The following is a 26483-nucleotide window of genomic DNA, read 5'->3' on the forward strand; positions in this document are numbered from 1 at the left end:
GATCGTCCGAGAGGGAGGATAACATGTCTTTTCCAAAATCCTGGAAGGTTGAGTTCTCGACGTCCCGTCTCGTTGGGTCTGAGCTTGGGGTACATGCTTCTATTAGCACCATGTCAGGCCACGGAAGAAGGGCCCGGAAGATTATCACTGAGAACGGAATAGCCACCTGCATCTGGGAGCTGTGTGATGAATTCTTGTCTCGATTACTACTACAGTACTAGTTCACGGACTATTTCCATAGTCTATAGGTTTGGAACCTGCTCCCTCAGACGATGTGGACCCCAAATTCTCGGTCAGCACATCCGAGCGGCAGGTATGGCATAATCAAGCTAGTGGGGACAAGGTTTCCCACCAAGGAGCAGCCCCCCAAAAAAACAACCATAATCATCCCTACTTGGTACAAGAACGCTGCGGCCTGTTGAGTCTTGACGAGCCATAGCCTCTTTGCTCGATGTCTGAAACTAGCTTTCTACCTAACTCATCCCGGGCTGAGCAGTGCACCAAAGCTACGAGTGGGGTTACGCTAAAAGCAGCTGAGACAAGGATGGACAGGGTGCGAGACTTGGCAACGAGGAATCTGGAGTCGGCGTCACGCCTATCGAGGCCAGGGCAGAAGGAGTGAAAAAAGGGTAGATAGTAAACAACAATATGTCCTGTCAAAAAGGTAAATGAAATTTGAGACCGGAGCGCCACATGCCATGTGTAATCCATGCGGTGGAGGGTGGGGGGGGAAGGATGTGAGCAAGATAATCTTTGAATTGAAGGATCGGAAAGGGGGCGCAGGACTCAGAAAGGTAAGAGTGGAAGCAAGGGGATGACCGTTTTGTTGATCTTCAATCTATGCCAAGATGGCGATCCTGGCATTCACAGGCGTCTCGGACTTTCTAGTATACGATTACGCCGTCCATCGGACAGGGGGTCACTTGAACCTCCTACCTGAGTCCACCGATTCTACGAGATGTGTGTATACATACAGGTAGGTACTGTGGTCGTGTGCTTACGTAGGATGATGGCTGAGCGCAAAGGGTAAGCGACAAGAGTCAGGTTAGGCATCGAGAGCGGAGGGCCCGATGATGGCAGACGAAGATCCACCAGTACACCACTGTAGTGTGAGCTCTTTTCTACCTTGTCATGTACAGCTGCTGCACTCTCGACGTCGGTCGGAGATCAAGACCTTGGAGGAGGTCATGCATGCGTGAAGACGGTCAGAGGAACGAACGTGGATGCCTCCTTGCAAGGAGAGGGCTGATGTAAAGCTAACCTCATCAGATAGACCTCTCCATGACGACTGGAGTACTGGAGGGTTGGCGCGAATTGGTGGAGCTCTGGAATTTACCAATCAGGCCCTGGTTGCTAGCAACCAGGGCCTGTCTATTTTGCAGTTTGCACCGTGTACCACTGTCTCCACAACACTTGTCCCTGGGTAAGTGGTACTAAGTACAGTAGGTACTGGGATAGTCGCAGAGCAGAGCGTTCGTTGTCCGAAGCCGCGCACTCGTTTCGACCTTGAGGCATCAACGTCAAAGTATGGGCTTGCCGCAGGAGCCACTAGTGGAAACGGAAGGACCTACTACTAACCTTGTTACCAGTACACTAAACATAGTCCCATAAGTATTCACCTGATATTGCGCGGGGCATCCAGATCCAGCCCCCGCCGGGACACGGTACTTAGGTAATCGGCTGCTCGGCGTGTCAGGCTGCCCGAAATGCCGACCGAGGGAAATTGTCGATCCTGGCTTCTTGAACTTTCCAAGTATGGCAGTCGCAGTGATGGACCTCTTGGTAGGTTCAGATTGATTGACACTACTGCGTGGTGCGTACTGATCGACCAAGTGTAAATGCCCCGGGGACCTGAAAATTCCCACCTCCCTGGTAGCTTCCCGTTCGTTGTCCCCCTGACCAGGACTCGACATGCTCCATCCAGACATCCACAGGACGATCCCACAAGCCAAGCACTGTCGACTTGTCCCTAGTTCGTTGAGTTGGAGCAACTATTGCATAGAGGCCAGAAAAACGATGATCAGATGAAGGATCCCGAAATTACCCCAAGGGCGATCTAGACACGATGACACAAAAGACACCAGAGGAAAAGAAGGGAAAAGCCCTGTTTTTGAAGAGAAAAAAAAAGAAAGGGTGCATCCGAATCAAGATACAAACGCGGAAGACGCATGATTTGCACGAGGCCGTTCGTCATGAGCTTCAGAGTTGTACAAGTGGGTAGACCCTAATGGGTGTCCTTAGGCTGTCCACCTCGCTAGGACCAGAGCGGAAAGGTCGAACTCTAATTTTCACGTGACTGTTTTGTCATTTTGTTTTGATGTTGTATTAATTAAGAGACTGGACCCTTTTTTGCTGCTCCTTACCGTCTACCAATTTCCCGACCGTGAACACCAAAAACTTATTAAGAAGTTCTCTACACTACAATACTATTATCTTTATAATAATATTATATACTTCCTGAATATCTTGTAGGATTATAATAAGATAACGGTTTAGAAGTAATTTTGTAGGGTCGGTGATTTATTGATGGAGGACCGAAAGATACTAGATCGCGGACTTGAAGAATTTAAAGTGTTAAGTCGGAAAGCAAAGGCAGAATCGTATTTTATTTTAGAAGTCAAACACTTTCGAAACGCCGAACGTAATAAATCCAAGAATTGACCTTACTATTTCGATCCTAGCGAGGTGGACAGTCTAAGGACACCCGACCCTAATGGGCAACCCTCGCAACTCTGCTCGGCAGAGTCTTGCCGGAGGAGAATGCAGAGCGGTAGCCTCTTTTGTTGCAAGATTCCTGGACAATCGGGAAATCGATCGTTACACAGTCGTTTATTATGCATGCCAAGCCTTTCACCCACCGACCACATGGCAAAGAGGGCTTATGCTTCATTCCCAGCTGGTCGTCCAGACTTCCAGTCAGTCAACTCCGCGCAGAACCCAACGATGATGGTATCTGTGGGCAGACACGGTCCGGGGCAGTGTCAATGTCATCTGGTCAACCTTATTCCCGATTTGAAGAACTCTATGAAGTTGAAGGGAAAGAGAGGAGCCCGAAATGCACAGGGGAAAATCAACCCCAAAAAAAAAAAACAACCAAAAAAAAGAACAAAAAAAAAAGAACAAAAAAACAAAATGCAGAGATGGAAACCAAATGAGGCACCTCGGACGAATAGAGAGGCACAGCCGAGAGGGATAAGTAGACAGAAAGGGTTGGAAGGATTTCTGAGCCACATCATATGCTGGTATCGGAGGTGCGATCGATCAAGATGATGTCGTTCCCGGTTTTCGTCAAGCTCTGGGGAAAGACTCCCGCTACTACAGATTTTGCAGGACAGGAGTGTGGTCGTAGTGCAGAACCACTCGCCTATCAGTCTACCCAGAAAAGGACGTTCTATAGGGCTTGGGGTGATCGTGGTGCGTTTGTAACGATGAAGGGGTTAAAAAATAATAATCAGAAAATGACCGTGCGATTATGCTCTGCTTCCAAACACATGAGTTTGACAATTAATACGCTAGAATACCATCCTGGTGTGACTGGTAACTACCAGACTAGGACCGCCAGCAACACACGTTTGCATGTTCACCATACAACCATATTCTCGAGTCCTCGACCGATATCCAGGATCCAGGTAATTCCCTCACATCTGATCTCCATCGCACACTGCCAACGGCACTCGGAGGGTTCAAGCCGCAATAGCCGTCTGTAGGAGCCGTCAGAGCCCAAGAGGGTCACTCTCTCCGCTCTTCAGCCTCTCAACTTCTCCGTCGCAAGTGGTCCCACGGAAGCCCAAGAAGCAGACGATGGCCGGAAGTGCAGTCCTTCCGGATATACGTCAGGGCCGTTCAGAAGTCTCCGAGGACCGATGGACTCTCCGTCCTCCGAGCTCAGCTGGTACAGTACACAGTACACAATACATAATACACAATACACGATGCAAAACAGGACTGGATACGGCGATCCGGTCACAGAGACGTGATCCGGTACGAGCCAGATGCCCACCATTTGGCATGCCCCACATCTCAATCATGGATAGCATAATCAGGAGATTGAGACCACTAAGCAAGGATGAAAAGGAACACGAGACAAGAGTCATCTACAAGACACGACTAGATCGAAGAGGCCTGTCGAGTGTCGACTGTCTGTCGATATCAGAGAGATGGGCAAGCATCAGCTATACGATTCTTGTGGACAACCTGGGGGTTCTAGGGGCTACAGAAGATTCAATCCCAAGTGACAGTCTTTTATGTCTACAGAGGTACAGAGAAAGGTTGATATACAAAGAGAGGGCTTCATAAAATGATGACCAAGTAAGGTAGTGCAATACACTCGTGAAGTTCTGTCGCACGATGTGACGATACACCCCCCCCCCCCCCGTTGAGGTGCTCGCCCTTCCAGAGCTGTGCCAGACGGGGGGCTTTAAGGCCCTCCTTTGGTTCCTGTATCGATCAACCGGTCAGACCATAACCATACTCCAATACGATACAGCCCCATACAGGACCAATACCTCTCTGGCCGCTGGCCAGAGCCTCGAACACCACGCCGCTATCCCAGCCCCAAGTCGACAGAAAAAGGAAGTCAAGGCAGTCATCTCAGATTAAAAATCAAAAATCCAGAAATCATCATACATCAAACGCAACGACGAGACAAATCTTTTGAAAATGGGAATTTAATCTATTTTTCGTCCATTTCTATTTCCTGCGTGTTCTCTCGGACTCTCACTGTCCTCTTGTGCACTTCACTCCACGATTAATACAAATCCACTAAAATACTCTAAAAGGACCCTCTCTCCCCTCCCCCCCTTCTCACTCTCTCCTACAGCAGAGACAATTCTTCCCTTCTTTGACTTTCAACATTTGAACCGGACAGTATATACAACAATTCCATCGGAGCAGCCTCCTCGACTTGAATCACGATTACTACGACCGTGACATCTCATCGTGCCCGTGGATGACCAGTGTATGACTAGCGGACGACAATCCTGCCTGCACATTACTTCATCCTGTCCTCAAACCCAACAAGAATCGACCATCGCCTGTAAAGTCAATTCTGGTTGGTTGGTCGTCTGTACAAGAGACATCGTTCTGAGATCATTGACTGGTTGACGTCGATCACTTTTGGTCGTGGTCACCTCAGACCGGATTTGGAAGCAAAGCTCCAAGTGGACTCCCAGACCAACGAAACAGACCTGCTGCAGCACCATCAGCACAGATCAACTATCAGCAACAAAAACCGAAAGTCTCGAAAACCTGACTCATCATCAACCATTACACCTGATCTCAGGTCAATTTCTTGGGTCGACCGGGCAGTTGATTTCCCATCTCTATTCAATTCGATACGTAAAAGAGCTCTCGATTTGCCTTTCGCAGAGGGACGCCGTTTCCCTTCCTTACACACATCCACCTTCACACATAATCATACAAGATGGCTGCCCGACAATCAACGCCGTCTTCCGACCACTCTCACTCTTCCGATGGTGTTCGCAAGCGCGTATGTAAAGCTTGCGATCGTTGTCGACTGAAAAAGTCCAAGGTACGTCTCCAAAAAAAAAAAAAAAAGCCCCCGAAAGAAAGCAAAACGAAGAAAAATAATCTCAAAGTGGCAACCCTTCTAACAGCGTTTCTACAGTGCGATGGAAGCAGCCCTTGCTCACGCTGTCGTGCCGATAATGCCATCTGCGTGTTTGGTGAACGAAAGAAGGCCCATGATAAGGTGTATCCTAAAGGGTAAGCTCATACTTCTGCACCTGGGACGGCAAACACTACAGAGACTGACCATAGTCTTGTACCCTCTCTGCAGATATGTCGAAATGCTCGAGCAACAACAAGCGTGGCTAGTTCATGGTCTGCAAGAATTATACCGTCGCAGTACAGAAGGCGAAGGATGGCCCGGCGAACGTCTCAAGACTGAATCCAACGGCCACCCCCTCACTCACGACTTGTTAACCCGTCTCGGCGCCCTCGACCATTCCAAGGGTGAACGATTTGAAGAAAACCCAGAAGCTATGCAACAAGAATTATGGCAAAACGGCATGGCCCGCCAAGAATCCACCGATAGCTCTGCCGACAGCCCTCACAGCCCAATCGCGCGAACTCGCTTCTCCTCCGATGCTTTCTCTTCACATTCCCAACAACAGCATACCATGCCACCCACGCCCCCGACATATAGTCCCATCCGCCAAAATGCTGCGCCGATGCACCAACCGGTTAAGATGGAGCCCACCATGAATGTCGCGCCCACCACGCAAGCGCAGTTCGCCATGTCGATGCAGGGTGTTGTAAATCCACTCGCTCTGCAGGGGGCGCCACAATGGCCCGTCAACAATAACCCCGGCTTTATCTCCTTTGACGATATAGACTTGATGGGATCGACCGATTACACTGGGTTCAATTACGACGAGCCCGTGCCCTCACCCATGTACCATCGACAAATGGCCATGAACTGCATGCCGACGGATTACGATGACTTCAAAGAGTTTTTGAACCCCAACGCCACGGAAATCACATCGATTTGAGTCAAAAGGCCAAAAGATAGAAAAGATCTCTGTCTGCGCGGTGGGCATGACATGCTACGAAAGCTGTAGCAGTCAAAAAAAGCTCCTCCCTCAACACAGAGGACAAACCTCATTTTTTAACGCTGTATGACGTGCTGCATGTCTGGAAAACATGTATGCCCTTTATCTTATTTTTTTCTGCCTTTTTCTCTTCTCTCTTTTCTCTTTTCTCTCTTTTCTCCCACTGCTGGAGCTGTCTCTTGCCCATACCCTTTCTGTTCATCGCAACTCTTCCTGAATTTCTCTCCCCCGCATGGTGTGGATTGAATCTCGAGAACACCTGCGATATGAATCACTCTGTATAGTGCCGGTCTGTGAGGAGTTCTTTGGCTTACTAGATTTTGGTCTTTTGAGGACGCTTCTTTTTGTTTTCTTCGCCTGTTCTTCGTTTTGCCATTAGGTGGAGTACTGGGGTTTCACCTCGGGGGCGGGGTTCATCTGGGCGGCTCACCTTGATCCTACGACTTCTTTCCTTTTGCCGTATTATTTGATATGGTCAAATTTATGGAATACTATCCATCTGAAGTGGTCTCTATTGTCTATTGCATCCTTCTTGAAGACTCTACAGTTCACGCAATAACTATCGTACACAGAAATGTTTTGTTTCTGGGAAGTACAGTAGACCCTCTCTTCAGTATACCTTCTCCACCTCTACCTCGCTCCGCGAGGTACTTCTTAGGCAAGCAGGTATACCTTATGATATCACAATTCACAGCTCGAAAAACCGATCATTCAATCTAATCGCCCCCGATAAGATACGTCGGGATCTCAGCGAGTCAGCGCCAGGCTGCCCAGTCTTCCAAAGCAATCAAGCCTATCTCAGTTCCCACTACAGATCATCACATAGTAGGGGGAGAGGTACTACCACCAGAAGCCCATGTCTGATCTGGCTCTTTTCTTCTTCTGGCAGTGTCTTGTCGACGGCCTTATGGAACCTTTGTTACCGGTCTTTCAGCTCCTGTATCTGACAATACATGCGCGAGAACTGACGGGAGAAATACTGTAGTACGCAATTGGACACGATGTAACTCGTATCGTGGTACGTACCGTCGTACACGGTGTTAGATCGGAGGAAGACGCCGAACAACCCAAAAGCATGCAAGACGGAGCAGAGTACCAGATCATCCAATGATTTGCGTGATGGGTGATCAATAGGTCTGGGCACTGGGCACTGGGCACAGCGAGGAGATCCATATTTCGAACCCATGATCTTACAGAATGTCAGAATCATCCAGAGCCAGACATCCCCTCATAGAATACTCAAAACATTATCCATAGTTTCACACTCTCCCGTACAGAATTACAGTGCTGCCGAGGTGGACCTCCCCACATCTGAGTCTGCCTGGCCCTGCAGTCATGGTCGCTCAATAGTGCTGTAATCATCTGAAAATCAATCAATCGTCTTCGATCCTGTCCGAGGACATGGAGTGATGGAGTGCCCGTATCCACTTGTCCTGACTAATGCGGCTTCGAGAAGATTCACAAGTCCCCGCCCTCGGTTTGATCATCTGAAACGGTTCAGACTTGTGAGGTTTTGGCATGGGTTGGTGTTTAAGGGCGAAAAGCAGCGAAGGAATGTGTTTTCGCTTGACGTACCAGAGCCTGGGTATTGCTCTATATTGAATATCTACATAGGAATAGTGTATTACAATATGGTAAATTGTTGATTTGTATGATGCATAATGTATAATGATTGGAAGAGCTTAAGCAGTACTCATAGCGATTTCGTCACGATATGTTCATTTTTACTTCACATAGCAAAACAGTGTCCATTCAATGTACAAATTGGCTAGTATGTACCTTATTGAATCTGTTCGTCCTATGGACCGCTGGAATTCTTCTCCGGGCCGTTTCCCCCAAAGCTCGAAGATCTCCATTTCGATCCCCGATTATTAATTCTCGGACGCCGATTACACATCATACGTTAAGCCACGATACCCGTCATCATGGTCGTCTACGTATTGGGCGGTGGCTCATGTCTTGGTATTTTCCTGGCGCAGACGATCGGATCTGCTTAAACTTGGTTATTCTTGTACTGTACTAGATTACTAGTTCATGAGATCTACGATCCACCATCGGCATCTAGTACTCCTGTTGCCCGGTGTACAGTACACTCAACACTGTACTCTGTAGACTGTAGACTGTACAGTCTACAGCAGTAGAATCGATAGTGAAACGATGAATGATGATCCCTTGAAACAAACCCAAAAACAAATTCGACAGAGCGAGGTTTTGATAACATCGATTCTGTTACTCTACCACTCCTGTCGGGCTGAAGACAGGGGGAGGAAAATTGGAGCAAAAGTACACAAAACAAGTTTTATGCTAGATATACTGCATAAAACAACGGGGGCGCACTTATGAAGAGTCAGGCCACAACTTCACATTCAATTTTCCATCACACTCATACGCCAATCTCAATTCAGTACCTAATCATGAATCACCACATTGTGAGTACGGCGTGTTTTGACCTCGTGGGCGAAACGCTGTCTTTCTGTGTCTGCCTCGTATTCGTGGTCGACTTGGTGTTCTCGACTTGTCTGGTACTATTGACAGAGGATGGATGGAATGAGCTTTACTACGACGAAAGACGATGAACAGTAATATAGATTATGGATAACCTTCGTCGTAATATTAATGTAGTCTTGTGTAATGTGCATCGGTGCAAGACCTGCCACCCGCACTCAGTTTTTCACCCTGCACATTTTCTCCGTACAGTTATGCACATTGCACTCGACCGCTCCCCGCTCGCCTGCTGCTCGGTCGGTCCATCGGCGTCAGCTAAACGCGGTCGGTCCTTCGGACATAAGGCTCAGCTATTGACAGGACCCACACGTGACATCTTAACTCCATTGATCCCGATAATATTGACAGCTGGATGTACGGGCCGCGGGACACACTGCTTCGCTTCCGAGCAAAGTTTGATGGCTTTGGTGGGTTCATTTTCTGATCGGCGTACTGTTGAACTGTAGATCCGCTTCCGAGGTTCCATGGGTCGATCAGCATTCAGCGGTGTCAGGTGTAAAGTCACTCGAGTGTAATTTAAAGATCGTGTGATGTGTAACAGTCTTTATGTAGGTGGCGGTGACGAAAGGAGATATCTTCCTGGGCTATGGAATATAGACAACCGTTTACATTAGATAGGTTAAGGAGGAATGTTCTGAGATACTACAGTACTGCAATACTACAGTATTACTGTACTACTGTAAGTGTACAGTCTAGTTCTGAACTACAGAAATCAGTTTATAATGCAGAAGCCTAGGCTCGGTAACGGGTCGATCCAATGTGTTCTAGAAAGGCCGTAGAACTTAATGCTTTATACTGGGTGTCATCGAGTTGACATCCTATAGATGTTGGAGTGATCGCATGGCCTGTATATACACACGTGCGCCTATTTACAGTCGATGAAATTATTGGCATATTGGCTGCGGAGCATTGCTTTTGCGGCGTTCTAGAAAAGATCGTGACTTGCCCTACAACCTTGGAAAGTGAGCTTTGTGATTTGATATGGTCAGTGCGGGTAATACTCGTCGTGTGGTATGTAGTTACGTACCTTGTACAAGTAATAGAGGAGCCCGCTCAAGTTTGAATAGAGTATGACTATACCATCATACAAGCGCGCGATTTCAGGTGACTGTACTGAGTTGTTCAAGTTACTGCGACGCTGGACTAGATGATCCCGAGAAGACAGTCTCAAGTTCGTAGTTACCTCCCTAGATGCAATCAGAGCGTCAGCATCTGGTCTGACTGCATATGAGATGAGATGACAAGGTGCTAGCCGCAGCAGGCTGTCAGACGAAATTCCTGACAAGTTATCAAGTCCTGACTCATTTTCGAGTCAGTAGGTGCCGGATCCAGATTCATGCAGCCTCCAGTACTTCAGTAGTCCAGTCAAATGTATACTATGTTAGTGCGTTGAGCCTGTGAGGCCATGCAATGCAGACCAGCATAGTTGATAGTGAGACAGTGTGTGAGTGTATACCTGTGTTCAGTTCACTGTTTGACTGTTCGTATTTGAAATGTATACTCAGATCGTCAGTGAAAGCTGCAAAGTGCGAGGATCTGATAACCCCACCCAGGGCTTCCAGAACCCCCTCAGGAAACTTCTACACCGGCGATCCCATCTACCAGAACAGCACAGTTCCAACTTCTCACGCACATCGAGAAAAAAAAAAACGAAAGAAACTCCAAGGCTAGCAGGTGGATACCCCTTCCCCGAAAGCGCAATATGCGCGCACCAATATCCCCTGCAACTTGTGGGGCCCGGGCACTATGGTTGTTGTGACAGGAGATCAGGGGACATGAGGAGGAAAGTATTGTCCTCCTTTTGCGTCTCTTGGATGTGTTTGGACCCCGTCCCCCTCCCCTTTCCCCCGGCCGAGCACCAGCACCGGCACTCCTGAGACAGACTTGACAGATTCCGCGTGGGGTCGTGGAATGAGATGCGTGGGCGGTTAGACCGCATATGAGTGTAAGGCGGGAGATGACTGTGGCCGTCTGGGGCCCGTTGAAGTGGGATAGACCGATAGACGGAGTGGATGGCAAGTGGGATGCCTTTTCTTACGTGAGCGGAGCCGAGGGGGGGGTCGTGGATTGCCTGAAATGGAGCCCGAGGGCATTAAACGCTTACACTTGCACAGTCAGGAATAAAGGAATCAGATCAGATGGGGGTTTTTTGTAATGAGACACACGAAAGAGTCCGACTACAAAGCTACCCATATGTCAGCTAGTAATACAGATCCAGTATGGGTATATGGATATAGAAGTGTTTGAGAGTATTCAGTATACCTCCGAGATTAAAGAGCGACCATCGACATGGATTATCTTGACTTTTTAAAGGTTGATTCCTTGCTCAGTGTTCGGTGTTCGGTGTTCGATGTTGTACTATGCGTTGCATTCCACGGTAACCTTTTTTCGCTCCAAACAATACATATTACATACAGTATTTGTTGCGTTCAGTTGGGTATCGCCTCAACATTGCCGAGCCATAGGATCGCCATTGAATTTCCGTCCCGTCGGGGTTCCAAACACTACCATGTAAATCCAGCTCGTGATGGGGCTGCCTTAATGCCGCTTCATAGACTTTCGTGTCCGAGCAAAATGCTCCGTCAGAATGGTCACGCCTTCGGACCCAGTTTCGCCCATTGACGGTTTGACAGTTGACACAGTAGCGCTAGCCAAAACACTACTATCGTACTATGTAGAGTTGTGGACTGGGGAGAATAGCCTGCTTTGGTCAAAAGTTACTAGTCATCTCCCATTCGGATGCGGGTTTGCGACCATTTTGAATAATGGTAGCATAGCATTCTTGACTCAAAATGGTAGTAAGCTGAGCTTTACGCATCCTTACAGCGTGACAGCACCATCACGAGGTTGAGGGTTCACAGTCACACTTAGTCTTACAGGCTCCCACTTGTCGGGATGCAGGACTCCGGAACCGAAGTTGTGTTGCCTGGTACACGAATACGCCGTCTCGTCGGGCACAGCGCACCTCGAAGCGCAGCGCAATCGAAAAGGTTGCTGGTCAAAGCTTTGAAGGAACTTCCTCTCTCAAGACCTATTCCTTGACGACGAAAATAGCTCCCCCAGCTCCTGATCGCCCATCGGTACATCCACTTTGCGTTGCGTGGGAGGGGGGCCACGAGTAGTTGAGCACTAGTTAGTAGTTAGTAGTTAGTAGGTAGTAGTAGTCAGATGCAAATCCATTAGAAGAACTAGAGTGGAGTCGGCCTGATCGTCCAGATCATCTCGTGTCTGAACTATGGAAAGTCACCCAATACGAGGACACGAAGACGACCTCCAGGCATCCGCGAACTGGCCGCTACACTTACAGTAAGTACCAAGTATTGCAGTAACTAGTAAGTCGCTTGCAGCTATTCAAACAGTTACGGCGTAGTTGTACGCTGTAAAATACTCGATAAGTACTGAGAACTCAAGAAAACTGCCAAGTCATACTGTAGCATTTCCTTTTTCGAGTTCCTGCCTCACTGGACCGCATGTCCTTCGATCAGGCTCTCTCAACATCGAACGCTGTTCAGGGGCACATCCGAGTTTCTGCGCTCTTGGCCCTGCATCCTCCACCTAGCGCGGCACTGCTGACGAGGCATCCCACCATCTCACTCCTCGACCGATGCGTTGGACGAGAATGGGGTCAGAGTGTCAGACTACTTATTACCTAATACCTCGACCCACGAGCTCGATCTTCGGCAATATTACTATACACTTTATCGTGTGTACCTTGTACCCGTGGTGATGCAGAATCGACGTTGGTCGAGGAAGGGCCATGCTATTTTCGTGTGTTGCTTTGCTGGGGCGTTTCCAACCCAACCACATGAGGACAATCACGTACTACTGTAGAATGTAGAGTGTAGACGCCGATTCCATGAAGCCTAGTTAGGTAGGTACCAAGGTACCTTACTCTATCTTTGAATTCCGCCTGTCATGACTGTAATTCGGTGTCTTTCACAAATCTACATAAGCCGAATGTAGCTTTTCTCAACCCCGTCTTCCACGTATGCTGAGACACGCCTCGTGTCTAATCTCCGAACTCCGATTGTAGATCTCATCGCCAGGGATGCTTTACACTTCTCTGCATGGCCCAAATCTGGATCGCTGGGCGGGCCTGGCCTCACCCCAAGCAAAGCTAGTATAGAAGGATCGGAGCTCAAGCAAGTCGACAAGCCAACGGGACTGCTTGAGACAAGTCAGCTTGGTCGTAGTCTGTCTACTTCTAGCATCTGATCAGGCGTGAGTTGTGAGTCGGGTCTTCGGAGCATCGTGGAGCCGGGATGTCAGACACGGACACGGCGACCGAATGTCGGTGTCTACTTGACTCTGGGCTGACGCAGAAACTCATCACGAAGAGGGTTGGATCACACGTGATGGCTTTCGGATGCGTCGATGTTTGTGCTACGTCCAGAGCCGTGCTCTGATCCGTGGAATTGGGGTTCTAATGATGCTGTGGATTTTCTGGACATGTATACTTGTCATTCATGCTAGAGTTCATGTCCTGATGACTCTTACTCCTCACGTAGTCTGGGATCCTGATGAAGATGCATTACCCGATACCGGTTCTCCCAGTATCCGACACATTCAGATTTGTTGAACTCCTCTGACTCGGCTCGATTCCATCACCCTATATCCATCACAGGGGTTCTGGAATCTCTCACCGGGAGTTCTGAGATGCACCACGATGCGGCTGATGAGGGTCTTGAACACGGAACCGAATGCCGCCCGATGGGAACGGAGACGGGTGGCTGATAGAGAGCTCATCTCCGCTTAGTCTTGCACACTCATCTTCATGCTGACGGTGGGCGGATCACCTTGTCTGTAGATTAGGGTACTTTACAGTAGCAGTCTCACTATGAGTCTACAGTGTACAGTCTACACTCTACACTCTACACTCTACACTCTACACTCTACACTCTATACTTTATACCTCCTGAAGATGGAAAAGTGAGTGGGAGCATTTGGACCAGCGGGAGCTGGTCTGGTCAGCCCACGTGACAAGATGTACCGCAGGATCCCAACTCAAACAAGAACTTTCTCCATCATCATAGTCAATGAGACCGGTGGATGTTCGCTCCCTATGTAGTCTGTACCAGATCTACTGTGGTCGATCACCAGCAGGGTCAAACTTGCCAAACTGCCCTTGCGCAAAGCCACCGCGGGGGAAAATGCAACAAGGTGACAGGTGTCGAGCATGGTGTTGACCTCTCCAGTCGAGGAGCTCGAACCGACCAGCTTCTCATGAGCTTCAGCTTGAGCTTCAACTTCAACAGATGTAGAGTCTGCATTGACCATTGACTGCCGTGACAGACTGAACCTGCTGCCCTGAATTCTCAACCACCATCCAGGGACCATCTCCTCTCCAAACCGCCAAATCACGAGCTGGACCAAATCCACCGCCGCAATTAGCCGTGCAATTCAGCCTAAGCGGAGGATTCGCGACTCCTCAAAGGGCCGCTGGACAGCTCCCCGCGCCGATGCGATGCCCGGGTCCATTGCGGGGTCTCCATCGTCATGCCTAAATGTTGACCACCACCTCCCCCCATTCTACCGTCCCTGTATTTCTCCGATTTACCCCGCCATCAGAGAAAAAAACAACACGTCGGACTTTTCTGCTTGCTCAAGTCTGCCAAGTTGCCAACTACACCCTCCTTTCAAAGACAGAGAACCATCACTGTAGCAGACAACTGCAACCTAGAAACAAGCCTCATCCCTATCATCACCCTTCTCCTTCCTATATTCCCTTCCTCCCCCCCACCTCCAAACCAAAATGACCGCTCCCGAACAGGCTGCTTTCACCTTCTTGCCACTCGGCGCCATCATCCAGGAGTTCCGTGTCGGTGGTCAGAACATTGTCCTGGGCTTCTCCACACAAGAAGACTATGTCAAGCACAATGCCGCGTATTACGGCGCAACCATTGGCCGTGTGGCCAACCGCATCAAGAACGGCGTGATCAACAATCTCAACGGCAAGAAGATCCAATTGGCCAAGAACAATGCCCCCAATGCGCTGCACGGTGGACCGACAGGCTGGGGCAAGCGTGTCTTTGACGGCCCTCACACAGTGCAGCGGAATGGACAGGATGCACTGCTGTTCAAGTATCTGAGCCGCCACGACGAGGAGGAGTATCCTGGTACGGTCGAGTTGCGGGTCTGGTATACCGCCAGCAAGGAAGGCGAGGCGACTACCGTCTTGACTGTCGAGTATGAGGTGGAATTTGTCGGTGACGAGGTTGAGGAGACGGTGGTCAACATTACGAATCACAGGTGAGTTGATGCACCGTAGTGGTTCACTGGGGTCTCTACGACTTTTTCTCTCTCTCTCTCTCTCTCTCTCTCTCTCTCTCTCTCTCTCTCTCTCTCTCTCTCTCTCTCTCTCTCTCTCTCTACGATGACTCCCTCTCCCTTACTCTTACTTTCCTGCGAAATCAAGTTGACTTATACGGTTCCACCCCCAAATCAGCTACTTCAACATCGGCGACGGTCCTACCATCACCGGCACCACTGCCCAGCTCGGCACGGCCGATTATCTCCCCGTCGACAACACCGGCATTCCCAAGGGCGGCATCGACAAGTTCCCTCGCAACGTGACCGAGCCATTCGTTCTCGCCGCGACCGGCCCTCACATCGACGACTGTTTCGTCGTCGAAACCGACCCTTCCAAGGTTCCCCTCGACACGCGCAATTTGCCGCTGCGCCGTCTGGCCGAGTTCAGCCACCGCAGCACCGGTCTGCACCTGGAGGTGCACAGCACCGAGCCAGCCTTCCAGTTCTACACTGGTAAATACATCAACATTCCCGCGATCAAGGGACGCGCCGCAGACACCGAGGGCTCCGGCTTCTGTGTCGAGCCCAGTCGTTACGTCGATGCCATCAACGATCCCAAGTGGCGCAACATGGTGCTCTTGAAGAAGGGCCAGGTCTTTGGCTGCAAGAACGTGTACAAGGCGTGGAAGGAGTAGATGGAAGCTGATCAAACGATCTCTGGGAACATGAAAATCATGGATGCAAACGACCTTTCTCAAGCATAAAGAAGCTTAGAAAGCTTGTATCATGAAAATTGAAGAAATCTCTAGAAAGATATCTCAGCCCTGTTGTCCATGTATAGCACCGAGGTCAATCCACTTTCCAGGACTCCCAAAATTAGAAGCCACGACCAGCCTAGAACAAATCGTCCGTGTTCTAGGTATCAACCCAAAGTCACCCTGGGAGCGACAAGCCAACCGTGCCGATCGATTTTGAAGACATGATTCACAACTTCTTCATATAAACCTTGTCCTCCCTCCGAAACTGTTGTAGAAAGTAGATCGGTCTCGCTTATTCCGATACGATCGCCAACTCAGAAGAGGGAAGAATCTGAAGCTCTACGGTAGACAGGTAGTCCAGGATCGCCCATCAACGAGCACAACCAAGTCTACCCGCATGATACATCCAGTGATACACGCTGGACTCCAAGACGATTGACTTGACCCTGATCCTGGCCCTCAAATGAGCCAGTAACAGGGCTGTGACCAGCACGGAAGTCTCAGTATGTCTTCCGTCGACTAAGGATTTACTATTGATTACTTACTCACAATCTCCTACCACTACAATCAACAATGGGCGGGAGATAATACCATCTTCCTGACGATGGTGTATAGTCCAAACTCCAAACTAAAGAAATGATATCATGCAGACATGCATCCTTCAGAGCGTGGAATAAACCAAAGCACGTGTCTTTCGCGTCTCTCCTCTCTCGGTCCACTCCCTATTATTTCTGCCTTTTATTCTTTCTTTCTCTTCGAACTGGATCTTGGTTCTGCATCGGTCAAGTCAGAAGCAAAGCACAAAATGCCACCACGTCACTCCCAACCCTCATAGATCTCGGTGTCGTTAAGCATCAGTCTTATCACATGCCACCCTTAACCTCCACCCAAACAAAACAAGTATCCAATCGGCCCCCGCTACCGAGACAGTCCTCTGTAAGTTTGGACTCGTCGACCGGAGTATCACCAACTCGACAAAGGTTCACGACAACTCGTCCTAGTCAACTCCTCTCCTCTCCCCTCCTCCACCAACTATCCAATTCCACGCTAGCGCGCGACCCGTGCTCCATCAAACCCACCCTGTAACCTGCTCAGTCCGGCTCCCATGACTCGACCTGCATCCTTCAAACCTGGAACATCTCGAGCAGGGAAAAACGGGGAGAAACAAGGGCGCAAGTCGGTTATACGGCTAGGGCCCACCTTGGTGCAGGTCGGACTCCCGATTTGAATCCCATCCTCGTGGTTTAGTGGGTGGTGGGTGCCGCTGCCAATCGGTCGCTGGCCGCGGGTGAGGAAGGTACTGGGAGTGTAATCATTGAATGTAAGAGACTACCAGGCTACTAGTGCGCTTAGGCGCTACTAGTGGAACTGGACTGAGGACTCAGGACTGGAGTTTCTGGGTTTTCAGGATTTATTGTCTTGCGGTCTTGATGGGTGTAGGGGGGGGGGGCGTTTTTTTTTTTTTTTTCTTTTTCTTTGGATGGAGCTTGCTTGGTTTTGGCCTTTTTGTTTATCATATGTCTTTTTGCGGGGGCTGGGATGGCGGTTCGGTAGGTGCAGTGCTGTGGAGGAAGAGGTTCATGAACTTCATGGTAAGTTTCGAGTTGACAGCCCTGAAGGATGGGTAAGATGAGTAGTTTCCAGCGTTCCATGTAGTTCTGAATTTGTCGCTTGTGGTTATCCATATTGGAATGAAATGATGTCGCTATCTGACTAGGGAAGTTGGACTAGTGACTATCTGTATACTGTGGTTGCTTCATATCCTTGCTTTGCATGAATGATGGATAAACCTTGCCAGTAAATAGAAAGTGCTAGATTAGTAGATAGTACTGTACAAGTATGTACTAGATAACTAGTAGATAATATTTAATAGTAGATAGCGATACTAGTCACATTTCCTCTTCTAGACAAAGAGCCTCATATGTGAATAAAGTCGTTTATACAGCAGCTACACAGTCCGTTAGTACACTCTCATCCACCTCCCCCAACGTCTATGAAATACAATATGCAGACTGCAGACTGCAGAGTACATCCGTCAGTGCACTTATCAAATTACGCCACAACACGCCCTATTCCTTGGGTTACCATCGCTAGAGCGTCACCCAGCGAAGAAACGAAACTCAATCTTCGAGCTCGAGCTCGAGCTCGTGACAGCTGAAGATACCGTATGACTATGGCGTATAGCGTACTAAGCGACGAGCGTAGGGTATCTCAGTATCTGCCGCGGCACAGACCGGCTCCCTACTCCATGATCAATCACCCTAACTTACCAGGTTCTTCTCGAAAAGACCTTTTCTCCAGACAGAGTGACTACCCTGCCATCACCTCCATCACCTCACCCTATCGGCTTTCCCCTATTCACCATTCGCCCAGAGCTTCAGAGTCAAGTATCGCAAAAGCTTATTCCGCGCCAAAGCTCTTCTCTCGTTGGTCCCTCGGCCATGACTTCCGGCTGTGGTCTTTCCCACGTGAAGAGTGTCGAACGCCTAACCTTCCATAGGGCATAGACAGAAGGATCGAGTCTAGACTGTTGTGCAGATTCATGGGTCTCGCTCTGTTCTTCCGGGCCACTTACGTCGTTGTCGCTGGTCATGTGGGTTGAAGCTCATACCTCTCTGTGTGAGAAGAGGTGGTTGGCTGGCCCTGGCCCTGTCAGGGTGAGATGGAGTCTTATCTGACGCGGGAGAAGGTTTCGGTCTCTGTAGCCGGTCTGTGACTCTGTGGAATGATGCTGTTTTCGAGACAGTGTATGCCGGTAATGACGTGAAGGATTCAGAATGGGAACTGCGCTGGTGGGCATTTGGCACAAGATGACTGTGACTTTACACTTGCACAGTGCATAGTTATTAGTCATACTGCATCGTTATAGATAGCAGACAGCAGAATGGCCTGGCCGGTTTGATGACCAAAGCTGTAGTAGGAATGTTCAAGCGTTGGACTCACCTCTCTATGACTAATTGAGTTTCAACTGTCAAGTACCCAACTCGCACGCCTCGCATACGTACTCCTGCATAGCCAAATCCGGTAGTCGACCTTGTCTCTGTGCTGGAATATCCAACCACAAGTCCACAGCAGGAGGGTAGTCCGCACAAATCTCCAAGTGGTCGAGGCAGATATTTCCGAGGCGCCGCCAAAGCTAAATCGGAAACCCGAGCGCGCCTCGGTTGATGTTCCGAGGTTGGGAGAAAGCTATGGCGTCAGTACTTTTCCCGCGTCCTCTCTTGGGCCTTGTGCATCATGGTTTGTCATGGCACCAGTGCGAAGGTAAGGTAGATTCGTAGGACTAAGTAAGTATGTAGCTGGTAGGTACTGGTTGGAGTTCGGTTACACCCCTTCCGCTCCCCGCGAACATCCCTTGGTGATCAGCCTGCCTGGCGTATCTGTGGACATTGTACAGGTCTGGGGGTCTGGTAACGGTGGATTCCATAAGCAAGTCCTCTTGAGCACTTGGCTTTGCATGTGCGCATGCTCGGTCGAGGCGGTTAAAGTAGAAAATGAAGTCTACCACATGCGTGTCCACGTCATAGCCTCAATGACTCCGAAGGTATCAGAAACAACACGACATATTCCCTGAGCATTGCAACTCGCTCAGCAGTTCGGGCAGTGGTACCTGGTAAGTGGTCAGATCAATGGCCTTTCAAAGTCAAGAGCAAGTGTGGGTTCTTGCTATCCTTAAGCAAGGATGCTGGCGAAAAGCACGAGAACACCCAGAACCCTCTCATCGCGTGCGATCCATTCTTCTACGCCAAATACAGACAATAGAATGTCGGAAGCGGAATATTGCATTGATTTCATGAGACAACAAAGCATACAGAAGGAAAGTCTCCTTTCTTGTTCTTGGAGTCCAACAATCGGTGAATGAAAAGTTTCCCAGTGGAATACACTCAAAGCCGAAGGGCCGCATGAGACTTGAAGAAGCTGACAAATCCCCGAAAGAATGAAGATGAGAATGGCGATGCAGTATCAAATTGGAAAGTATCAATAAAGACAGCAGAGCATTTCAATCCATCAGATCGACCATAGCAGGAGTGACCTAGTGGATTTGTTTTAAGAGAGGTTTCCAACGCATGAATGGAAAAAAATAAAAGCATGTGAAGACCAGAATAAAATAAAAATAAAAAGCCCTACGGTTTCCAGCTTGCAAATTCCCTTCCATATCATGTCATTACGCCGAGCCGAGTCGCTAACCATCGATACCGTTGTGTGTGTCGGCCGGATTCCCAAAGAAAAAAGAACCGAGTTACTGCATTGACTGCTTCGCCTCAGCAAAATCATGGTCGCTGGCATCAAGCACATCGTATTCCTCATCGGTCAGGAAACCGGCGTCAGTGGAAGCCTCGTCGAGAGTCAAACTCTCAACGTCTTCCAAAACATCCAACTCGGATGCAGCCGACGAGTTCGGCGCTTCGTGAGAAACGTTGGTGGCTTCGTGGAGACTCGCCTCAGGAGACTCCTTCTCCAGCTTTGGGAAGATCATGCCGCTGCCAGTGGGCTCAGAGACAGCAACAGAGACCTCTTTCTCGGCAATCTCCTTTCCGGCGGTCTCGAGAGACGAAGATGTGGTGGCCTGCACCTGGACATCGCACCACAGGCGGTGTCCAATCGGAACGCCATTGGGCAGCTTCATGCGCCAGTAAGAAATGGCAGTGCCCTCGCGCTGAGGGGTGCAAAGTGTGACACTGAAATCAGCGCATTGTCCAGGCTCCACAGGGGCAGCGAGCTTGGTGCTTTCCATCGCATCCCGAATTGACTCGACGCTCGAAGGGTGGCTGGAATCGACATTGAACATAGTGTCTCCCCCAACAAAGCGAACATCAGTGCCAACAGGCCATGCAAGACAGCCTGCGTTGACCAGGGTCCAGGTCTGCTGGAAGACAGTCTTTGGAGGCAATTTGGTGCCATCAGCGACAGTGTCACGAACGAAATGAGCCTTGTAGGCCTCGGACTCGTCCTGATCCTTGGGTGCTGCCGCTGGCACGGCAATTGGCCATTCGACCGAGCACCGACCTGAAGCTAGCTCAGGTTTGCTGGCCTCCACTTCTACTGGTGTCTGTTCAATGATGGGTAATTCCTTTTCCACAACCTCACTCTTCGCAGTGGTAGGTGCAGTGGCAGGAGCACTGAGCTGGCTAGACAAAGTGGCTGCTCGCGCTGCCGCAGCATAGTCGGTAATCGTGTCAATGGAGACAGCGCGCACATGGGTCTTGAATTTGACTAGCGGGTGAGTGACGTTGTGTTGATTGGTGGGATGAGCTTCGCAACTGGCGCAGAAGTCCAAATCATCACAGACAGCACACTTGTATCTGACGCCAACGATGTAGTTTTGGCCAGGCTTGTTATTGCACAACGGGCCATCGCAGTAGACTCCGAAGTGAACTTCAGTTTCTTGTGGTTGATCTCCAAGAGACTCGTAAATTGGAGCGAATCGGTGACGAGGATGACTGGTGCCTGCTTGTTGGATACAGGTAGAGCAATAATCCCAGTCAGGGCACGACAGACACTTGTGACGCGTACCCATGATAGGCTGGTTGGGGAAGGATTGAATCAGCATAACACATCAATTGAACACAAGAATGGAAGCAGCACTAACCTTGTCACATCCATCACACAAAGCTGCGTGCTTGAATTGACGACCAGGAAGGCATCGGGAGAGAATCAAGTTCTTCAGGCAGAAGTTTCGGTCCGTGCCCAGAGAGAACGTATGCGCAGGGTGGTGACCATGTTTGTTGTGGAGTAAACAACGCAGACAAAGGTCATAATCCTCGCACTCATTGCAACGCACTAGGTTACTTTCGTCTACATCTGGAGGGTGGGTCAGTATATGAAGTCTCATGCCGGTACGACCAGGAGTGTCTGCACTTACCACGGCAACAACCGTTGCAAATAGGTTGCTCAACGGAGAGACTTGCGTGAGCCTCTGTAGTGCTACCCGATGCAGTGACAGAGTCAGCCGGACAAGTCGCAATTTCTGGCTGCGACTCCGGCTGCGACTCTTGAGCCATTGCTGCCGGTTCAGGCACTGACAACTGAGGCCGACGGGGAGGAATGGTCTCGGTTGTGCTATTTGTCACGATGCCATCGACAACCATACGCTTGATCAGCCAGTGACTATCACTACGGCAGGATGTGCCCTGCTCGACGCACTCTGGACACAAATCGTAGTCTCCACTTTCACAGATACTGCAATGATAATGCTCATTGGCAATGGACCGGCCGCAGTGATTGCAGTCGATGCAAAACATGCCGTTAGGTGAGCTGTGAGAAATAGTGGGGAATCGAATTCGGTTCTCGACCTCAAAGAGGCGGTCTCGGCTTGTGCTGGCGACTTCAGTAGGCTGGGTCGAGACAGCATCAACCTCAGCAGAGGTTGTAGCCAGCTCAGGCATGTTTGTGGCGCAGTCAAGTTGATCCATCAAGATAGGAGCCGGTGAGCTGAGGACAGTCTCCAGATAGCTGTGTCTCGATGGGCTTTGGTTGGACGACTGAGTGGACGACTGAATGGACGACTGAGTGAAAGACGGTGCTGGAGGGCCAGATGCCGAGGTATCGGCGACAGTAGCTCTGATACGAAGTTTTGATTTGGCTTTGGCAGCACGATAGAGCTGCTTGTACACGGATGGGTTGGCTTCGTCTAGTTGAATGTAACTTGCCGCGCTGTCGGAATAACGTTCGAAGATGACGTTGACACTTGCCGGAATACCGAGGAGTAAGCGGAGCTAAACCAAAGGAAGACAGCAATTAGTCAATATGGAACCAGGGAACACTCGCCAGTAATACCGTTTACTGGAATGTGACTTCTGAATCAAGCTCGACAACAGCCTCGCAGTATCCTTCTTGATGCAAGGCTATCGTATTGAACTATCGTTGCGCAGATCTTTGACGATAAAGAAAACTGGGGCTGAGATGGGGGCACCCGGTCGGTCGGAGCTTAAGTGGGAACGGGAGAGCTTGCCTTCTGGGAGAACACTGAAGCTTGCAGGTCCTTCAGTGGTAGCTTGAAGCGACGATAGTTATCATTGTAAAGCACTTTCACTGAGACTTGGAAATCCGGGCCGGGGTGTGAGAGGAAAGCTGGAGTGGCCATGTTGTGAAGTGATGGGAGAGGGAGGAAGAGAAATGCGGAGAACCGAACGAAGGTAAGAGATAAGCTAGGAAAGACCCGCTTAGGATCGAAGTTCCAAAAAGAATGTTGTGAGAAGCAAAGGGCACAAAAGAAGCAACAATTCGATGGGGACCTCCAGATAGATGCACTTGAGGATGGTCGAATTTAGCGAAACAAGAAGTGAGGATGAGCAAAAGGATGAGCCAAGGCGTGTCGATGAAAGAGAAGGACTTCAGTCGTCGAAACGGCGGATGTTGTACGGATGGGGGGGGGTGAGGAGAAGGTCAGCTGCTCCCGTCGTCCGGGGCGGTGTACGATTAGGTAAGGCTTATCGGCCCGGATCTGGACCTTCCGCCCGTTTGAGAATGGACAGTTCACCTTGGACCGACATGCATGTTATAAGAGTCTCAAATTGAGTCAATGGTTGTGCAGTACAGTCTCTACAGTTAAAAACTTGGGATTCTGGTCAGACAGCCGTCTTGCAAAACTCCAGTACAGAAATATACTCATTGCCAGGATACACCGTTCAACGGCGAAGCCCATAAACGGAGAAATCAGGACACAGCAGTCCTGAGTCCAGACAAAGGCCACTGGCGATCTAGTTTACGTTAAACCCGAATTTCGAGTTGGTGAATTTTGCCTGTGGCATGGTAATTGCTTTTGATTGCTAGGTCATAAAATGGAGAATCATCAAAAGGAAGCAGAAACTGGGCAGAAAAGAGGCTTAGAGACATGCCAAAATCATGCAAAATGGAGGAAGAGGAGTCGATGATGAAAACAAAGAAATGTTGGGCTGGATAGAATTGTTGTGCTAAATATGGAAATAATGAGGGACCAAACGCTCAAATGCATCCAAAATCATGTCTAGTGCCCGCCTGCAAATGATGGGCGGAGCCAAAAATCATGTCTGAAGACGAAGGATTTCAGGAAAGCTAGGAGAGACATCACACAAGGAGAGGAGACAGAAAGAGAAGAGGAAAGACCAAATGAGGAGGAGAAATATGAGGCAGTTCATCGGTCGGAGGAAGCTGACTAGTGAATCAGGATATAGGAATATGAGGTTGCGAGATTGGAGAATTTGGAGACAAGGAACGCGCGATCTCCGATCGGACGAGGCAGTTCAGATGCTACTGAGGCCCGTAGTATGCTCCACTGTTAGCGCCAGGAGGATGGGGGTAGTAGAAAGTGGTACCAGGAGGCGTCATCATACCGCCCATGCCAACCACCCCGCCCGCAGCTTGGCTCTGACCCTGAGCACCATAATTGGCATCGGTGTACATCTGATTGGCATCGTAGAAGTAGACAGTGCCATTGGATTCATGTGCAACAGTCCCGGGTTGTGAGCTTTGATCTGCCGGTGGAGGAGGGACCATATATGGCATGGGCTGCGGGCCAGATGGGTAGCTCGGCACTGAAATGCCAGGACCCATCGGCCCGTTGTAAGGCGGATATTCCATCCCAGATCCAGGGTAGTAAACAGGACCTGGGTGGTATCCGGGGTAGAATCCTGGTGCCTGGTAGCCATAAGGTTGGAAGGGCTGAGCATGAATTGCCCGCTCGGGTATCTGCGAAAGGGGGGTCTTGGAGAGTTGACTTGGTGGACCTTGTTGAAGATGCTCGGGGCCAGAGCCAGAGATGGTAAGAGGCACCTGATGATGAAAAGGTTGCTCCTGCTGCGGTTGTGGAGGATTGAAGGGGAAGCTAGCAGGACTTTCGATGTCGGCTACGGACACTGTCTTCTGAGGTCGCGGTTGGTGCATGGGGATAGGCGCTGGACGACTCTCACGATAAGCTGGGTGAGCAAACGGGACGGGTGGCATGGGGCCTGCTGGATGTCCCACGCCCAGAGCGGCAGGGGGCACGACATGAGGTGGACGAGAGGAAGGTGGCAATCGAACAACGGGCTTGTTGACGTCTGGAACTACCATCGCAGGGCGAGAGTAGACCGAACCTGCTGGGGAAGGGTAACCGTCTTGCGAGACAGACATTCCCAGAGAAGATCGCCGGCTGACACTGAGTACACTAGGAGTGTATGCGGTGTAGTAGCTGGATCTTCGACCAGTATAAAAACCACCACCACGACCTCGCCCGCGGTAGCTCTGTTGATTGGGTCGGAAGGCACGGGGTATAAATATAAATGAACGCTCAATGGACGGATAAATGTAGCGTGGGGACTGGCCAGGAAGCGAAATGCGAACTGGTTTGTCGCGGCGCAAAGGAGGACGATGTTCAGGCAGACGAGTGTGTTGTTTCTTGGGGATTGCAGGGAATTGTTTTGACTGTGACATGCCGGGTAAGAATACGACAACTGGAACATTGCCTATCAATGTGGTGCTGGAGAAAGTGCGGTTTGGAGGCTCGGATCGAGGCGCGGTTGGGACGTGATGTAGAGGTGGATTGTGTCCAGTCGCTGCGGTTCCCTGCTTGCGAGGTAGATTGTCGTCTGCCACTGTTTCGTGGAGGTCGTGCGTCCATTGCCCTTCGCTTGCATCGGCCTTTGCTGTCGAGTTTCTGGTCGGTGAGCATAAACGGTCAGCAAAAGGTCGTCTCAATTCCATACCCTGAAAGAGAAGGGGCCATACTTGCGAGAGTTCCCATCCACAATCAAGCCGACAGGTTTCGACTTGCCCTTGTTGAAGGGGCGGTGGTTGTTTGATCCGGACTCTGAGGTACGCTTATCGTGAAGAAAGAAGCTTCCTCGCGTGGGTACAAATGCCGGGTTCTGTTCTCGCTCCTTTGAATATTTCTCATGCTCTCGGCGCTTCTTCGCAGTCAAAGGTTCCCGCTTGGAGTCTGGAGGTGGCGCTGAAGGTGTTCGGCCCATTTGAGGATCCCGTTGTTCCACCATCTCGTCGAAGTGAACCGCATCGCCATCATCAGACATTTTCAAGCCATTCAACATCGCTTCTGTGTCTGAGACAGTCATTTTCAGTCCCGGCTTCCTCGCCGGTGCAGAAGCTTGCTTTCGAGCCTGGTTTGCATCCCCGTCGCTAGCCTTTCCATTCTCAACATCATCCGCGGCCACCTTTTCTGAGACTTCTTCATCGACATCGCTGACGTCTCCTTCAGCATCGTCGTCATCGTCATGGTGACTGCCAATCGAGCCCTCGCTCGATGAGTCGTCTTCTAGTTCGCCAATCTGAGAGCTCTCATCTTCGCCTTCGTCATCTCGCCTCTGTCTGCGACTTGCTCCAATATGTCGTCGGCTGGGAGCCATGGTCTTGGCACGAAAATAGGACTAGCAACAGCTCCAAGAGCTCTTCTTTTGCTGAGCTGGCTTGTAGCTGGCCAACCAGG

The 26483-nt window shown here is 49.9% G+C and overlaps 4 protein-coding genes across 4 annotated transcripts; 2 read left to right on the forward strand and 2 right to left on the reverse strand.

The window, feature by feature from the left end:
* Positions 1 to 5422: 5422 nt before the first annotated feature.
* On the forward strand, positions 5423 to 6512 carry N7539_009103 (Zn(II)2Cys6 transcription factor domain-containing protein; the record flags this gene model as incomplete). The annotated part of the gene is made up of 3 exons (XM_056938698.1): positions 5423 to 5530; positions 5627 to 5724; positions 5798 to 6512. The coding sequence occupies 3 exons, from the start codon at positions 5423 to 5425 to the stop codon at positions 6510 to 6512; spliced, it is 921 nt and encodes a 306-aa protein (XP_056786075.1).
* Positions 6513 to 14829: 8317 nt separating this feature from the next.
* On the forward strand, positions 14830 to 16021 carry N7539_009104 (uncharacterized protein; the record flags this gene model as incomplete). The annotated part of the gene is made up of 2 exons (XM_056938699.1): positions 14830 to 15326; positions 15523 to 16021. The coding sequence occupies 2 exons, from the start codon at positions 14830 to 14832 to the stop codon at positions 16019 to 16021; spliced, it is 996 nt and encodes a 331-aa protein (XP_056786076.1).
* A 4303-nt stretch (positions 16022 to 20324) lies between these two features.
* N7539_009105 (ZZ type zinc finger domain protein) lies at positions 20325 to 23168 on the reverse strand (the record flags this gene model as incomplete). Its single annotated transcript, XM_056938700.1, has 4 exons — positions 20325 to 21608; positions 21675 to 21886; positions 21948 to 22800; positions 23025 to 23168. 4 exons carry the CDS (start codon positions 23166 to 23168, stop codon positions 20325 to 20327), a joined length of 2493 nt encoding a protein of 830 aa, XP_056786077.1.
* Positions 23169 to 24313: 1145 nt separating this feature from the next.
* On the reverse strand, positions 24314 to 26403 carry N7539_009106 (uncharacterized protein; the record flags this gene model as incomplete). The annotated part of the gene is made up of 2 exons (XM_056938701.1): positions 24314 to 25697; positions 25769 to 26403. 2 exons carry the CDS (start codon positions 26401 to 26403, stop codon positions 24314 to 24316), a joined length of 2019 nt encoding a protein of 672 aa, XP_056786078.1.
* Between the last annotated feature and the right edge of the window lie 80 nt (positions 26404 to 26483).

The sequence above is a fragment of the Penicillium diatomitis genome (genome assembly GCF_028827545.1).
Source record: "Penicillium diatomitis strain IBT 30728 chromosome Unknown utg000015l_segment0_segment0, whole genome shotgun sequence".
NCBI classification, from domain to species: domain Eukaryota; kingdom Fungi; phylum Ascomycota; class Eurotiomycetes; order Eurotiales; family Aspergillaceae; genus Penicillium; species Penicillium diatomitis.